The sequence below is a fragment of the Pisolithus orientalis genome (assembly GCF_024613125.1).
Source record: "Pisolithus orientalis strain OTSU chromosome Unknown F5J12scaffold_12, whole genome shotgun sequence".
Lineage (NCBI taxonomy): Eukaryota > Fungi > Basidiomycota > Agaricomycetes > Boletales > Pisolithaceae > Pisolithus > Pisolithus orientalis.
This window is the reverse complement of record NW_026260793.1, coordinates 951874-968234: the sequence shown is the minus strand read 5'-3', so window position 1 is coordinate 968234 and position 16361 is coordinate 951874. Positions and strand designations below refer to the sequence as shown.

Genomic DNA, 16361 nt, shown 5'->3' with positions numbered 1-16361 from the left:
ACGAACTAAGATTATAACATTGAAAGATACATCATCCGAAGTGGAAGGCTGCACACATTGACACGATGGCAGACACTCATCTCAGCTATGGCTGCTCCCTCCAAACAACTCTCTTGCAACAGTCCTACCATTACCACTCTCCCAGGTTCCATCATCCAGAAGTCTGTTTCCCTTAACCAACTCGGTATCGCCTGCGATGCCGAGTTCGAACGCTGCAGCATCTGCCCGGGCCAAATTTGAGTCATATGGGTGAATGAACATGGCAGTTGGCTTTGACTTGGTGCGAACTGTCCCACGAGGTTCTGCGGCATGCCCCAAGAGCGGCTCGCTAACGCTAAAATGCCACCATTAAAGAACAACTCGGTGGAGACGATATTATCGCTCACAGTCTCTCCGAGTTCACCATCCCCTCGTAATTGAGATAATACTCGACGAAGAATTGGCCTATTGACAAGGAGATGACCTGGCGATTGTTTTCTCAAATCGAGTAGCACCGAACAAGCTTGAGTATCTCACAGCAACAGTTATTATTCTGGCATCACTTCAGCTAGCTTTTGCAGTACAAACGTCATCAATGCCACTTACCCTGCTTGGTACGACATGATTATGAGCATGTACAGTCTGTTCCCAACATCCTTAACACGAGAAATATCGTAGCTCTGCAGATCGCTCACACTCTAAATAGGGTCACAAGTCCATACAACGCGGCATCCCAGCCCGCACAGGTAAGCCGCGAGCGGGATGCCCATCGTGGTCGGGCAATCTTGTTGGAAAACGCAGTCAAAAACCTGCACATATGTAGCATTCTCAGACTTGTCCAGTACACCAGTAAGAGAACAACCTCACCTTTCAACTAGACATATCACAACGACAAGAATGCTGCCCAAACAAAACGTCCAAAAGGAGTCCAGCCGAAGCGAATGGAAAAGAACATGTTCTCCAGAAAAGGAGACGTGGAGATAGTCCACCCATCCATCCATGTAGGATGATAGTAAGTACACAGACGTGTGACAGACCTGAGCAAGAAAAGTTTACTGGCAACGGTTGAAAGTTCATCGAGCTGTGCCTAGCCACTGATCAAGGTCGGTAACAACCCTCCATATTTAGCTACTATATATTGAAATGTCCTCTTAAACCAATAGTCCAATACATTATTCCCGGCTACATGCAATGAGTGTCCATCGCTAGGCAACTTGTTCGAGTCAGCAGCTAAACTGCCTTAACGTTCAAGTACATCTTACTGTCGCCTCCGTTCAAGCGCAGCAGCGGCTACCTCGGTGGCTTTTTCCTCCCTCCATTCACACGACCCTTGGTATTCACAAGTACTGAAGAGGGCTGAGTCGGACAAGCAAATAACGAGGAATTGTGCTCACAAGCATCGATAGGTATGGGCAACCGTGACCCCTCTAGGTTTACGGCTGCCCATCCACCATTGAAGAATGTCGGCAAGATGGGAGTCAAGCTGGGCGTCGTCCATTGGGAACTTCCTTGTCCCGATAATTGGTGACATTTTGGATACATCTGACTCTTGACCCTGGTGTTTCGTTTCAGTAAATACGGGCGCACTGGAGGAGCCGACGCCTAGAGATCTGGAATTATTCCCGATTGTCAGTGAGACAAAAATCATCACATACCTTGAGAAACGAGTTCATTTTTCGAGTGGTACCACGTCATCCTTGCTTGTTCTGCGCAAGACAAAAGAGAATCTTGGATTGCCCACTGAAGAGCAACATTCTCTTGGTCGGAACTAGCACCGATTAGCTCGGACCAGGCGGAAGGATAATGCTCTGGAGGGTAAGGAAGCTTAATCTTTTCTGCGATTGTGTTGGCGATGTTGCTAGCACCTTCTCCCTCCACACCGGATTCAGGTAGCTTCTCTGCAACAGCGCGGGCTATGACTAGCTGCTCTTCAAGCGCAAGAGCCTGCAACGGATCGTTCAGTTCCACGTGCTCCTTGCCTTGGTTATCAGTCAGGTTCAACGCCCGGCGGTAGATCAGTTCTAGTTCTGTATTTACTCCCTTCAGGCGGCCCTCCTCTGTTTTCTCTCTGTGGACAATTGCAACCCATTCGGATACCAGAGAATTCAAGTCCATGGAGAGCTCTCCACCTGACGTAGCATCCCCCAATTCTATATCGCATACAAACTGGCGAGAGAAAGGTCTGTTAGGATCGAGGTCCATGAGACTCCAGAGAAGAGGGAAATCAACCATCCCAGGAGTGAGCAGGGATGCCAGCATGCGGTGGTAGAGCATGAGCTGTAGTTTCGGTGAGCGACTATCCTCTTCGGGAGGTAAGTATTCTGCTCGACGCGTCTTGTAATCGATGAGCCCAAGTGTATAAGCGTCTTGCGAGGATGTGTTGGATAATTGCAGGTGTTCTCTAGGGTCGCCGTTGCTCGAAGGTGACTTTGCACCCCCACCAAATTTGTCCGCGCTTTCTGAAGCTGTGCGAACTTGGACGACCTCATCCTTCTTGCATTAGTCAGAAACAAGGACAAATTTTCTGGACGACGTACGATGACTCCAACAACAGGGTGTCCATGAATAATTCCAAAAACAGGTAATTCTCTCTAGTTATCGAACTGAGCATCAGACGCACAAGTAAAATCGAGGACCCACCGTTTTTCCACTGACGATGACCTCGTTAAAGCCAGTAATCAATTGTGCGATCCTGTATATGAAGTTAGTTTTGAATGTGTGAAATATGAGTAATGCTTACCGCAGTCCGAAGCGTTCTTCTGGTGTATTTGCTGCGACGATCACCTTCACCGGGTGTAGCTCATCTTCCAGAGCTTGATGAGTAGACTTGTACAACAATTAGTGCAGCTTCCAAGAAAAAGGATAAATTTGCAACCTTTCCTCGCTTAAGCCTGCGGTCACTTCTTGTAGCTCTATCGCATTGAACGTGCACCTGCTTGCCACTCCTAGACATGAAGGAAGAAGGTCGCAAATGGGGCGGCTTATCTTTCTTGCCGAGGAGGCCATATTCATATTGAAGCTCACACCTTGAAGAAAATTGGAAAACATATATAATGGCGTGATGTAGATTTGACATACCAGGCGGGACCGACCAAGTCAGTGACAGAGAACGCCTTTTTCCAAGAACGAAACTGGGAGTACGGACTATCCGCCGCTGGAGATATAAAAAGAAACGTGGAGCTGGCAGTCGTAGAGGCAGTCACCACGTTACTTTGCTCCAATGTTATTTGTATCTTTGGACCAGCAGACGAAGCAGGATGCTCAGGGGTGGAGCGCAGCATGTGAGAGACGTTGGCGTCCACGGCGGTTAATTCTTCTGATGTAAATTCGGAAAGGTCATATTCATCATACTCATCGAAAGTCATGAAGAATCAGTGTCCCGCAGCACACTTGAAGTTCGGTGAAGACTGCAATGGTTGAAATGTTCCCAAACGAGTAAGGGGTAAACGTCCACGGTGCCAAGTTATGTTGCTTATATAATCCAGACAGGAGAAGGTACCGAGTTGTGACAGAACGTCAAGTACGCAGCAGAAAGCATACGACTGCGCAAATCTCAATACAAAATTATGAGAAGCAGACCGTGCCACATCTTCCGAATCTAGAACCGAAGCTCTTTTCGATATTTAATGAAAGCTATCAGGTTGTCCCTCACTTCCTCTCCTCTCAGCTTTAGGTCGGTTTCTGTCTTCCGATTTATGGCGCGCACTGCTTTCCTAAGTCCTTCCACACTTTGAGCTAATCTGTCTTCGAATTTCCCTTCCCGAAAGTTAACGTCATAATGCAGGCTTTCGTCAGAATAGATGTCGATGAGCGCAGAGACTGCTTGGATAAGAGGCTCAGTGCCTTTGGGCGACGGCGATGTAGACGTTGGAAGAATGTCAAGAAGATAAGAAGAGATGACCTATTCGACATTGAACCCCCTGTTAGTGGAGACCAATGGACCAACGTACCCTGTTAGCATCGAGGCTGTTGGGATGCTGCGCAAGGCACTCCAGTGCACCTATGCATTTCACCTGTACCTGAGAATCCGTGCTTGCGTCGCAGATACTCATTAGAATGCGTACATGCTCCTCCGTTGGAACCTGATGAAAGACCGTGCAAGTTCAGAGGGGTTGGACAGGAGCAGTACAAAAATGTAGCAGGTCTTACAAGTTTCCCTTTCCAAATCTTGCCTACGCCCCACAGTACACCAACAGCAATTTCCCATATCACCTGCTTTTGTTCCTGACCAACAGCGATATCGACGCCAACTTTGGATAGCGACGTCCAGATCTCACTCCATATGGTCTGGGCAGCCGAATCATCGGCGCAACGTTCTGAGTGTGGGTGCGCAGCGAGTGATAGGAATATGTTATTAAGGCACTCGAAGGCACTGACATGGAGGGACACTCAAAGCTGACGTCGTGGGCGGATGGCACGATGGTGCAGATGGGGGAGGGAATGAAAGTGCGGTCGGTTGAATCAGGGTTAACAGAGGCCGTACAAGCGAGGGAAGAGAAAGAGATGTATGTAGATCGCCTGCCACTGGTTGCGAAGATTGGTCGAGGTCCATAGCGTCCTCCATTGGGGCATCTGACATATTTCCATCTCCATCTCCATCTGTGGGAGTTCAGCACAGGGGCAGTTCGGTAGACAGCTACCAACCTTCTAATTCTTCCCTGTCATCATTACCTAGTTCTGCCTCTGCGACAGGATCCGGTAGCGTCGCATATACACCTGTCAAAATCTCAAGTGCAAGCTGCACCGTCCTGAGACGGTTCTCTAACTTTTCGAGCTCGAGCTCCGTTGATAATTTGTGGTCAGATTTGGGTACATGTTTCAAGGAGAGTTTCTCGATCTCCAGAGGCTCGTTAGCCTATGCTAGGTATGAAGTTTAGTCTGAATAGAAGAATGTCTTTAACGGTACCTGGCGTGCGACGAGTTCTTGCACCCGCTGCACAGCTGCATCCAGGGATACGGAAGAGATGACAGGATGAAGACGAGGAAATATGAGATCCTTGCTCACGTCAAAATTTGGTGCGGAACTGGGCGGAGGGAGCGGAGATATGTTACCCAGGATGCCTGTCGAAGGTATCAGAAAGCCTGGTTTCCCAGGATAAACAAAAGCAACTCTACCACAACACAACACGTAGAGCATCACAAAGCGATCGTCAGATGTCTCGTTGTTTTGTTCGTTCACGCGGACGATGTCCAGGAGGCACGAAATGTAGTATCACCTCAGACCGTATTGCATCGATAGCCGGCCAGTTGTCATCCGTTAGAACGTACAGGCTCTGTGCTGCCGCCGGAAACAACCAGATAACGTTGTTACTAAGTGCAGAAGACAAAATCTCTACACTCACCTGCTGCAGTGACAGTAGCAGTAGGGAGCTTATCTCTTGCTCCCAAGAATGACATCAGGAAAGGAATCAAAGCCAATCGCATTAATCGCATTCAGAGCCTTGTTCGACGTCTCCCTGATTTTGTTTTGGCCAAAGGAGTGGCTTGAAAAGTTGGAGAGACATACTTACGACAGACACCAGAATATGGTGATTACGTTCTCTGCAAACTCGTACACTACTCTTCGAGCATTTTCAGGCAGAGATTTTGGTGAATCGATGAATTGTGAGAGGGCCGAGGATATCTGGCCCTGACCGTAAACAGGGCTACGCGCACGCAGTGTCAAAGATCCAGACCCACCCTCGGTACGAAAGCCTTCAAGGGGGCTAGTATGTTTTTGTTGTACATCTCGGCACAAATGTCGTACCCGCCGTCAATGCACAAATTTCTGTGTCTAATGGGTCAACGACTCTTCCGGAAGAAAGACGCCTCCGTAATTCACCGCAGAGCACCAGCTGCTTCTATCCAAACTTCTTCCTCGCTGTCCGATAGTCGAGTAATCAGAGATCCAACGACGTTTTTGCCTTGCAGCAGCCTCCGTGTCGATGGATCATTTTGAATGAGATTGGACGCTGCAACGCACGCCCACTTGCGTTCTGAACTATCAGGGCTTTCCATCTACGTGGATAGACACGTTCAGTCGTGCCTCCGAGCGAGTTATGTGCATACTTTCTGCATAATGGGCAGGACGGCCTCTTTTTTGGCGGAGGACTCTGCGGCAGATTCGAGACCTTTTGGAAGATGCGAGTCCGGGACTCGCATTGGGTTGTGTCTTCTCATCAACCGCTTTTTCTGGGACTTGCCCATGCTAGACGATTAGAGCAAGAAGAGTAATGAGAGGGTCAACTGCAAACCTCTTCCTTACTATTAGTAGCCAGAAGTCACCTAATCAGGGAATTATAGCGCAAAAACTGAGAGCGTGAAAGTTGATGGAAAGCTTGGATTATCAAGACAGTTGCACTAAGATACTTGTACATGCTACCACGTTAAGTGACCCATGAATGAAAATAAACCTCATCCCATAGCTGTCAAGGGTGATATGAGGGAGGTATAGCGTTCATTGCAGATGATGATGAAAGTCGCCAAGAAGACGAAGTACTGGAAGGTACTAGAGGATGCGAATGAGAGGTAAGAGCGTCAGTAATGAGATGGGAATGGTCACATAGATGATCATTGCCCTCATCCTCCAATGAGGGCGCGGATGGTTCCACAGGAAAGCGTTCATCAGGTGGGGCACTCGCAGTAAGCAGTCCGTCATCAATTGGGTCCATGATTGGAATATCCTGCCCTTTTAGCACGGAAGTTTTGGAGGGGGGTGAGGGGAAACAAGGGTGTGGGTCTGCTGAGTATGGCTCTAGCTCAGGGTATGCATCTAAGTCTTCCAGTGCCTCGTCGAACGTCGGCACTGAGGCCGCCATACGTGAGCTCCCAGCAATGATGATCTCTGGTTCTGGAGGTGCACTTGCTAGTTCGCCCAGACGTCCAAGCTCCCTCTTATCGTCTATAGAGATGTGTCCCGAAGTAGGTGGGGTATAAGGAGCAGGCTCTGCGTGTGGGGTAGATGAATGACTACCAGGGTCAGAAAGAAACGAAGTCCTCCGCGAGGTTGATGCATTCAAGTCAGCAGGGGACGATGGCCTGTAAGCAGGTGGAAGAGATTGTTCTGGTAGCCTCTGAGGATCCGGTAGGTGTAACCGAAGCCCGTTCGGCAGCATCCTGACTTTCTGCGTTTGCAGGAGATGGGCAACGAGATGGGTCCGCGGCAGATGGTTCATGATGCTCAGACGGAGCAGGAGAGTGAGAGCGAACACCTCGTGACATGGTGGACTGTTTCTTCCGACGGCGGCGAGCGGATTGCCGGACGTTTGCTTTCCACCGAGCGGTCGCCTTTGCCCAAACCCGCATCTTTCCCCGCACCTCCTTCTCCAGCTCCCCGTGCTCAAACTCGTCGTCCGATCGTAGCTTACGACGCAACTTGGCCTCGAGGTCATGCTTCGCGGCTTTCTTCTTCTTTCTCCTTTTCCAAATGGCACACGCGACGATGAAGACGAACAAGGAAACGGCAAGGATTATGGAGAGAGCGAGGATGATGGTTGGCTCTGCACCGGTGCTAGTCGATGTTTGCCAGCCGGCTGGGAGGGCAGCAGCGTCGAGTTCGTCGGGCGTCACGCTGGCAGAGGAATAGGTAGAGGTTGGTGACGGCGATGTTAGTACATCATTGACGTTTGATGTGCTCGAACAGCACTACGGACGGGGAATGTGTGAGGACAGAGGGGGGATCAAAGTAATGTGTGTCCATACCGTAGAGCCGAACAAAGTCCATTCATCCGTCTTTCGCCATTGGCTGTCCATGCCTTTGATGTACTTATCAGCTAGGCGACGACGGGAGGAAGACTGGGAAGTAGGGGTTGGGGTGGAAGCGCGGTTGTTAAACCGGAGTGGTGGTACGGGAGGAATGGTGGGTAGGGAGGGGAGAGTGTAATGGTGTTCGATGGAAGGGCAGAGGAAGACAGGAGGCGCGGTCTGAATTGGCAGTGGACTGCCGGAGACGGATGATTGCGAAGTGGCGATAAAGGCAAGGGCAGATAAGACCGCAGAAGAAGGGCTCGGCGCTGAGGAGGGCGTCGAAGCAGATGGGAGACGCTCGTCGTTGTGGTTGTCGTCGAGCCTACGGAGATAAGAGCTATCATGACGACGACCTTTCTTGTCAATACCACCCGCTTCGCTGTTTCTGCTATTGGCATGCTTAGGCTTGGCCGTCATCGCAGCTGCACCCACGGAAAGTCTGAACACGGCTCGCCAAGAGAGTCTCGTTCTCTCAGTGTGGCGCAAAAAAACTTGAGCCGAGAGCTGGTTTGGCTCAGAAACTTGTACCGGCGAATGAAATGCTCCCTGCTTGGTTTCCAATACGTCGTCCTAGACACACCGGGGCCCCTCGTCCTTGTCCTCGTTCTCGTCGCTCGCTGCGCAGCTCTCAGGGAAGATCTGTGTCTGAGTCGCGGGCCATAGACGGTCTCAACTTTTGGGCCCGCTTAAGTAATAAAAATTTGTATTTTTACCACTTATTAGTTTATTTGTTTGAGAGCTGTCCACCAGGGCGCGTCTAAAAATAGACCCCTTTCCCGATTGCCAGCCAAATATAGCGAACTATGACAAATTACAGCACACGTGATATTTTATTACCAAACCAGCCAACGAGATCGACTGCGCTCCTCGTTCCGTGCCCTTGCTCGTTCCCGAAGCTCGCGCTCTTCCTCCTCACTTCGTTCCCGCACCAGCACGTCTTCTGCGTTTGCCTCGTAAAGCAACTTGTATGTCCTAGGACTGATCCTAATTCGCATCGTATTCCACCCTGGCCACACCCGTGGCGATTCATCGGTCGGTACATGCCTATTTTTATATCAGCGATCACCACATCAACCGCATAAACCCGCCGTCATGATACTCACTTTCGCAGGAAAAGTGCATCGCTCCTCTGCCGCGTTTGGCTTGGGACCCATTCAGTCGGCTGCCGCAGCACATACGAGTCCATATATTCTTGCCACCGCCCAACTGCAGTCCGATCTCCTCCCACGCTCGGGTCGTCAGCGTCAAGCAGCTGGATGTACATCTTTTTCAGGTGGGGATCCTGATCCGTTCCGTCAGTCCCATACCATGCGCATGTAAAATTTAGTTCAACTCACCCACTCCACGCGATACAGGTGTTCATCCGACCCTACATGTTTCTCTGACTCTCGTCGATATCGGATCATGTCTTGATTAGTCAGAACACCAACCCGGCGCACATCCCTCAACAACGCCCATAATTCCTGACACTTGTTATCGGACACCACGAACTGGACCTGCGATGGGAAATAGGAGTCAGGCAAATGCACTTATCCATGAATAACTATAACAACTCGCACATGCTCACCTGTTTAACGAATGCTGCAATCAGTTTGTCCAGAGTAAACAAATAGAATGCCTATGGGAATGTCTCAATTTTATTCTAAGCATGAAACATAGGGGTCAACCCACCTTGTTTCCGAAAAACCATCGCATGTGTTCCTCAAATAGCCCAGGGTCCAGTTCATTATCGAACAATTTCTCACAGGCCTCCAGAAAATATAGATAGAAAACATCTGCGGTCTCGTTCGGTCGCCGGTCTCCCAGGGCTTCCATGGCCTGAACAAGAACCGCAGCAGGACCAGCAGGATCATCTAAACCGAGATCAACTGCGATCGGATTGCAGTCCGTGGGATTCAGCATTTTTGCTGTCTGTCGGGCTGCTTCCTTGCAAATCATGACCCGAGAATACATTAGCTATACCCGCCATTTTTAGAGACAATTCGCTTGGAGAAACAGACTGGGAAAATACCTGAAGCAGGCACAGCATCGTGTAGAAGGTCGTGTTGCAAAAGAACGGTTTGCATTTCCACTGGTTAAGACCTACACGTGTGTTCGTTTGCGATATGCGGATCCATACATTCTCCGAACCGCCTTCAAACAATACACTCTTGTTTTCGGTGTCACCTGGATCGCGAACAGATTTGGGTGAGGTTGGGCTGGACTGTATTGCATTGCAACCTTCCGTCCGAAGAGCCCTCTCTTGAGCCGCTCGCAGCAACTGTCTTCGCAGATCTCCCGCCGCGACCGGGGAGTTTTGGAGGGCGCCTCCACCAGCCGATCTACTACCGCTTCGTTGCGCGTGCAATACTTCGTGCTCTGTGTCATCGTCTCGAAGACCGTCGGCAAGTCCGCACACGGCGTCAAAGTCCGCGGTTGGGAACGTGCACAGCAGAGGCACAAAGGAACGCAAGAAACCCGCAATTAAGCGTCGCTCCTGGGCACTGTAGTGGGCATGAGAGTGGTCCAGGAACGAGTACACTAGTCGTAAAATATCTTGCAGCACCGATGTCTGACTCAGGTCGAATTCCAGTTGGTGCCCAGGTGATCCGGCAGCAAAGGAGGGTCGTTGCCGCTCACGTTCACGCTTCTGCATTTGCTCAGCCTTGATGGTCTCGATATTCCCGACGAAATGTTTAGCCGTAATGCACCGCTTGTCATTCGTCTTAAAAACGATCCCCTGATGATCGAGAGACTTGTAAAAGTTCTTCGCATCGACTTCGCGCCAGGTCTTGTTCCACTCCCTCTGGGCGCGCCGCCATTCCTCGTCCTTGGCTTTCAGCCGCGTAAAGACGACCGGAACAGCAAAGCTCGGGCATTCCTGGATAGCTTGGATAATCTCCGACCCCGCGTCGCGGCCGTAGACCTTCTTTAGTATCCTGTGATATATGCTTTTGCTGGGCCCGCCAAAATCGGCCTTTAGACGGAATGCTGCCCGCTCTTCGCTGGTCATCTCTTCAATGCGCGCATTAACTGGCTCGAAGAGTGCGATCGTGCGTGCGAGCGCTTCTAGCTGGACATGATACTCATGACGCTCCTCCTCGCTCTTGTGTAATTGTTCCTCGAATGCATTCTTCTTGTGAGAAATGAATCCAGCCTCTTCGGACGCCCAAGTAGGATGGGAAACCCAGACATCATTAAGAACGGATCGACACAGCTGGTCACGACCTGAACATGCTAGTCGAATTTCCTAAATAAGGGCGTCAAGTCGCGTAATTGCATGGAACGCAATACTGACGGTGTCTGGGAGCCTGCGATAGCTCGGTCCTTCCCCTTCGCCGGCGGGTTGTGCAGAGACCGGTTCTGGCGGCCCTGTGCGAATGCTACCGGGTGGCCCACGCTCGACATTATCTTGACAATCGTCGTACCCAGCAACTTCCTTGAACTGAGAGAGCAACTCTCCGTCTCCAAGGAAGGCTTGTGCCAGGTCGACGAGCGTCTTCGTGTCGATAATATCTTTTGAGTAGAGGTTGAGTAACTTCAAAAACTCCTCGTACGTGTCCTTGCTTTCGAGGGTTCGCTTTGCGCGTTCGAAGAAGAGGAGGTCATCGGGAGGAGACACAACGGAAGGATGCGCACCGGGAACGATGGGTTGCATGCCAGGGATAATTGGCAAGTGAGCAAAAGCGGACGCATGTGAGTGGATAAGCGCTGCTGAGTGACTGGGATGAGGGGGGGAAGCCGTGGGTAAGCCGTAAGGAGAGAAATGAGGTGACTCAGGTTCCCCAGGTCGGTGGGTATGCTTGATCTTCTTTGTCTACTGCTGTATGAGCCTGGACGGAGGAGATTGGAACGAAGCGCGTACTCGGTTGGTGGTTGACCTAGACGGGGGTATTGGGGTCGTGTCTTTATCTTGGGCTTTCCGCCTCTTCTTTCCCGATGGAATCGATGCTGCGGGAGGCTTTCTGCCGGGCTTATCCTTGTCAGACGACTGAGTGTGAGTAACGGTGCTTCAAATGGAGGTTGAATGCCCACCACATTGTTTGTAGCGGAAACGGCGATGGGTGCCTCCGGTAGGAAGTCTTTAAACTCGGCGAGAAGGTCTGGGGCGTCCTTGAAGAGAACCTGGACTTGCAAATAGACCTGTGACTGAGAAACAGGACATGAGCTGTGGTGAGTGCGATGAGAAAGGACATACGTCTTGGAGTTGACGCTGTTCCTTTTGGTATGTCTGAAGCATCTCGAGGAATTGTTTGTAGATGTCGGGGTCGTCAGCAAAACGGGCCTTTATCTTGTTGAGGTATTGGATTGCGTGGTTGAATTCACCTGCGGGCCTGTTTTCCAACTTGTTGTTCAAATTTCCGAGAAAGGACGCAGCTGCAGCTGCAGTAGTGGAGGGGGGTTGTAGACCGGATGTAAGTGCATCCATGGGGAGTTGTAAGTGGGCCAGCTGGTATGGAGTTGTGGACCGAGGCAATTGCGGATAGGGCAGTCCTGGGAGCGACGACTTGAGTATAGCTTCACGGGAGCGGGCTGGTTCGGACGTTGATTGAGTGGTGGTGCCCATGGGTGTTGTGACGGTGATCATGTTGGGATCTGACGGGTCTGAGGAAATTTCGATGCGATAGCCAGGGGGGAGGAAGGTATTGAATCCTTGGATGAGGGGGGGACTGCCGTGAAATAGCATGGAGACACGTTCGATGACGCCTGGGGTGTCGATGCTGGAAGGGAAGGGGTGAGGAAAGAGACGAAGAACCGCAGAGGGGGGCAACATACACTTCGCTCTTGAAGTCTTTCATGATGTCCAAGAAGTTATTGTACACGTCTGGTCTGTCATGGAACTGGATCTTGACAGCATCGAGATAGGTGAGGGCGTCTGTGACGTTGAGTGGGCGGTTGGGGTCGGTTGGTTTTTGCGGGTGGTATGGGTCGGACGAGTCGCCGGCGGTGCGGGGACGCGGTGTGGGTGGTTTGGGTGTCCTGGCGGGCATCTGTGCGGAGTCGGTCGCTCCGGGGTCTGAGGGCGGGGGTGGCGATGGCAGACCCTCTGAGGCCATCCTCGCTCAGTCCTCTCTCTGTCTGTCTCCCGGTTTACGGCAACCGCGTTTCACGGAGGCATTAAGCTCGTCGTGGGAAATATCGCTATCTTATCTTATCTGTGCAGGACCACCGTGGGAATGTCTGACACACCACGTGGATGTGTCTTCAACGTCGTCTCGTCGACTCAGCGACTCAAACATAACCTCGCCAACGACAGAGACCATCCCGCCGCCGACGATGCCTCCGCGAGGAAACGAAGGCCTCGACTTCACTCCCATCCTCACCCACTACCTCTTCCTGTTTACAACCATCCTTGCCGTGGTAAGTCCATATTCCCCCTCCAACTAGCCCGTCTTCCCCGCCAACCACCTCGATCCCGCCCAGCTCGCATGGTTCATCGCGTTCATCTCACAAGCTATAGCAACTGCCCAGAGTGAGTCGTCCATCTCCCCGTCGCTTCCCCCTCCCCCCTCTTACAACCCGTCTCCCAAGTCGGTTCTGTCAACGTCGCGTGGTTCGGAATATTCCTCCAACTCTTCCTCATCCTCGGTGTCATATATACCCTCGCAAGTGACTCTATCGCCATGCATCGCTTCCAGATATCTGTCTTCGGCGCAGTCGCCATCGTATTCGCCGTCATTGCCGTAAACGACAGCATATTCAGCGGTCGCGCCCCTCTCGATGCAATGGCCGCTGGCTGGCTTATCCTGGCTATCGTCGACATTCTTTGGGTGTTGTACTTCACTTCCGAAGAAGACTCGCTCGCTTGGTATCTCCTCAACTCTCTCGGAACCGGCGGTCTAACCCCTCCCTCCCGCCGCCGTAGAACTCGCGGCACTTCCGTTCACAATATGGGCACCAATGGTTACGCCCCAAATTATGGCGGAGGCATCAGCTCTCATGATGTACCCTATGATTCGGCCACAAAAACAACCCCTGGTATTGGCCCTGCTGGCGTCAGGAGCCAAAATAGCTTCGTCGGGGGTGCTAGCAATGATGGCGGTGCGCCGAGGAGTCTTGGCCCAGCAGCAGGCGCCGGCAGCATCCATAGCAACCAAAACGTCGCACCGAGCCCTCTCGCTAATCCCGAAAATAACCTGGGTGCAAGTTCACCCCTAATGGGTCCAGGTGCCGCAGGAGTCGGAGCTGGCGGTGGCCCAAGTAACTCTAGCCAAGGCGCACCAGAACAGACCCCCGAACAAGACGTGTACATGTACAAGGCCAAAGCCCTATATGCTTGTAGGTACCCACGCCGTCCATCCTTGGCATGCGTCATTGACAGGGCTCTGCAGACACAGCCTCGCCAGACGACCCTAACGAGATATCGTTCACCAAAGGCGAGGTTCTCGATATCATCGACAAGCAAGGAAAATGGTGGCAAGCAAGGAAGGTGGACGGTACCATCGGAAGTAAGTCATCCCATCCTCCTACCGCAACAGTCGTTCAACCCGGACCCCTCTAGTCGCCCCATCAAACTACCTCCAGCTCATATGATCAATCAAGCTGGTATCACCCATATGCACTTATCACGAATTCTCGACGCGTCCCAACGAGTTTGATGTCTTCTAGGTCACTTGGCTGTCACCAACATCGGTTCTGTTACATCACCCGGCCCTTTTTTTTCTATTTATTTTAGCAATTCGACGATACCATTTTCTGACATGACCTTTGCATGCCGTGTTCTCGATAGCGACATCTTTGTACTGGGGAAACCTAGGCACCCCTCTTGGTGTTTCACGCAGAGGTGTAGATACAGGTGCGGACAGTGGATTCACATTATGGTACACACATTTTTTCCTCACCCGAACGGACCGCCTCATAGCGGAAGTGTACGGCGTGGCGGGCGCGGGGTGGGACGGCGGCTGACGAGGTCGTAACCGCCGGTAAAAATGATCCATAGTGCGTATCGAGAAGCTGGAAATGGTACCTTTGAAATACTACGATTTTTTAGTACGCCGATTCGCTACCTCTATACTACCCTAGCAACATAAGCCTTGTACCCCCTCACGACACATAATTGTGCATGGCTCCTTTCTCTCCCTTTTTCGAGTTGTAAGATGTGAAGGCATTCATGGCATGGCACTTAAGACACGACGGAATTTTACCTTCCGGTGCCTACGAGCAGTTTAGTTCACTCATTCAACAAGGCCTGGGATGATCCGGGATTTGCCTATCATGTCCGATATCGGTACTATGTACAACAGTGGTACCGTACTCGAGTGGGGACTACGTACAGTTCTTACCTCCCGTCACTCGATGGCACCCAACTCGGATTGTAAACTCCCCCCGGAGCTGTGGCTAACTATCTTTCGCTTGGCAACACAACCAGACGATGGACAATTGACCGCCATATATGAGCCATTCGAAGGCTGTTTCGATATGGTCTCGGAGGTGGTCCTCAGAACAAGGAGGTCACTCGTGCAGGTCTGCCGTACGTGGCGGACCCTTGCCACTGTCTTTCTGTACGAGGATGTGAGGGTTAGGCCCGACGTGGAGGACACCCTGAAGAAGTTTCTAGAGAGCGATCAGTTCAGCTCGGAGGGCAAACCTTCCACGCCCGGAAGATGGGTTCGACGCCTCGAACTGCCTTACACCCTGACAGACCACAGCAGCTCTGGCACCGACGCTATCCAGATTTTATCATCCTGTCCATTCCTTCAAACTCTCGTCCGACCATATTTGCCAGAAGTCCGCGGGCAGTCCCCCGAGCCACAACTGGGGTTCCCCATGGGAATCGTAGCCTTGTCGTCCCTGACTCGACTGGATTGGTGGCACTGCCACACAGTTGCTGGATCTGGCGGCATAAACTCCCTCGTTGATGTACTTCACAACGCTCCGCACTTGCAGTATCTTACTCTTGGAGGGGAATTCCATACCGCACAGGAGCTGGACGCTCTGCACCTACCAGCGTTAACGACTCTCCGGCTGCGGCGAGTGAGCGCCTCATTCCTGCTGCGAATTTGTGGATGGGTGCTCCCTTCTCTCGCCCATATAATCCTAGACTTTCCAAGTGAAAGCTACGCAATCGAGCAGGTCTGGTCTACCTTTGGTCGGCAACTTTCCACAGTAGAGTTCGGACGGAATGTCGCCTTCCTCATCAACGACCAGATTACTCCATTCTTACGTGCTGGTGCTTCCTCCGTCAAAACTTTCAATTACTTTATCTTTTTCACCATGCCTCCTCAACACTGCTGTGGAAGTAGAAGCTTCGGTGGAATGCGTGGGCATCCATGCCTTCCCATGCAAGATGTCATCTAATAATTTGTGGGCACATCTCGACCGCCATTTTTGGTGGCTTGCTGGTCCATCGTTGCCTGCCCTCCAGCACGTAGTTCTCTACGGTAACTGGAGTGAGATAATGGAAGATCCGCGGTTTCCTCGGTTGCGACGCCGGCTAGAGGATAAAGGATGTAAAATTAAATTTGCAAGCGAGGGCGGTTGATTAGGTGGCCGTGATGTCAGGTAGACAGACCTGCATGATCATAATTCGTTCCCGCTGACAATATTTGACTCCGCTCTCGAACACTCGGATGTATTATGTCGTGTTCGGAGTGCTCGGTATTACTTTTTTGGTACACCGCATCAGTAAAGTGGGCAACTTCTCGCTTATAGTCGCTTGGGGTGACAGCAATTAACGG

The 16361-nt window shown here is 51.4% G+C and overlaps 7 protein-coding genes across 7 annotated transcripts; 2 read left to right on the top strand and 5 right to left on the bottom strand.

Annotated features, from left to right (window-relative positions):
- Window positions 1-9: 9 nt before the first annotated feature.
- Window positions 10-1091, bottom strand: F5J12DRAFT_76377 (uncharacterized protein). Its single transcript, XM_051742159.1, has 6 exons — window positions 847-1091; window positions 675-788; window positions 586-621; window positions 517-532; window positions 387-463; window positions 10-334 (listed from the first exon to the last, which is right to left on the bottom strand). Exons 1-6 carry the CDS (start codon window positions 978-980, stop codon window positions 82-84), a joined length of 630 nt encoding a protein of 209 aa, XP_051600708.1. The 5' UTR covers window positions 981-1091; the 3' UTR covers window positions 10-81.
- A 1-nt stretch (window position 1092) lies between these two features.
- On the bottom strand, window positions 1093-3446 carry F5J12DRAFT_828583 (exonuclease V). The gene is made up of 8 exons (XM_051745630.1): window positions 3058-3446; window positions 2855-3005; window positions 2720-2805; window positions 2620-2671; window positions 2517-2570; window positions 1635-2469; window positions 1374-1581; window positions 1093-1325 (listed from the first exon to the last, which is right to left on the bottom strand). Exons 1-8 carry the CDS (start codon window positions 3342-3344, stop codon window positions 1238-1240), a joined length of 1761 nt encoding a protein of 586 aa, XP_051600707.1. The 5' UTR covers window positions 3345-3446; the 3' UTR covers window positions 1093-1237.
- On the bottom strand, window positions 3431-6270 carry F5J12DRAFT_828566 (ARM repeat-containing protein). Its single transcript, XM_051745629.1, has 14 exons — window positions 6028-6270; window positions 5801-5976; window positions 5659-5746; window positions 5490-5602; window positions 5375-5435; window positions 5322-5349; window positions 5196-5257; window positions 5095-5137; window positions 4886-5040; window positions 4624-4834; window positions 4367-4578; window positions 4129-4341; window positions 3930-4061; window positions 3431-3880 (listed from the first exon to the last, which is right to left on the bottom strand). Exons 1-14 carry the CDS (start codon window positions 6163-6165, stop codon window positions 3578-3580), a joined length of 1935 nt encoding a protein of 644 aa, XP_051600706.1. The 5' UTR covers window positions 6166-6270; the 3' UTR covers window positions 3431-3577.
- Window positions 6271-6276: 6 nt separating this feature from the next.
- F5J12DRAFT_828565 (uncharacterized protein) lies at window positions 6277-8383 on the bottom strand. The gene is made up of 3 exons (XM_051745628.1): window positions 7660-8383; window positions 7054-7602; window positions 6277-7031 (listed from the first exon to the last, which is right to left on the bottom strand). Exons 1-3 carry the CDS (start codon window positions 8119-8121, stop codon window positions 6387-6389), a joined length of 1656 nt encoding a protein of 551 aa, XP_051600705.1. The 5' UTR covers window positions 8122-8383; the 3' UTR covers window positions 6277-6386.
- Window positions 8373-12798, bottom strand: F5J12DRAFT_828557 (uncharacterized protein). Its single transcript, XM_051745627.1, has 11 exons — window positions 12460-12798; window positions 11882-12404; window positions 11719-11832; window positions 11549-11662; window positions 10982-11500; window positions 9716-10933; window positions 9376-9660; window positions 9272-9322; window positions 9042-9200; window positions 8808-8986; window positions 8373-8748 (listed from the first exon to the last, which is right to left on the bottom strand). Exons 1-11 carry the CDS (start codon window positions 12738-12740, stop codon window positions 8538-8540), a joined length of 3654 nt encoding a protein of 1217 aa, XP_051600704.1. The 5' UTR covers window positions 12741-12798; the 3' UTR covers window positions 8373-8537.
- Window positions 12799-12960: 162 nt separating this feature from the next.
- F5J12DRAFT_720126 (uncharacterized protein) lies at window positions 12961-14217 on the top strand (the record flags this gene model as incomplete). The annotated part of the gene is made up of 5 exons (XM_051741217.1): window positions 12961-13044; window positions 13108-13156; window positions 13216-13962; window positions 14016-14132; window positions 14186-14217. 5 exons carry the CDS (start codon window positions 12961-12963, stop codon window positions 14215-14217), a joined length of 1029 nt encoding a protein of 342 aa, XP_051600703.1.
- A 545-nt stretch (window positions 14218-14762) lies between these two features.
- Window positions 14763-16228, top strand: F5J12DRAFT_828550 (uncharacterized protein). Its single transcript, XM_051745626.1, has 3 exons — window positions 14763-14893; window positions 14958-15853; window positions 15924-16228. The coding sequence occupies exons 2-3, from the start codon at window positions 14980-14982 to the stop codon at window positions 16163-16165; spliced, it is 1116 nt and encodes a 371-aa protein (XP_051600702.1). The 5' UTR covers window positions 14763-14893; window positions 14958-14979; the 3' UTR covers window positions 16166-16228.
- Window positions 16229-16361: the final 133 nt, after the last annotated feature.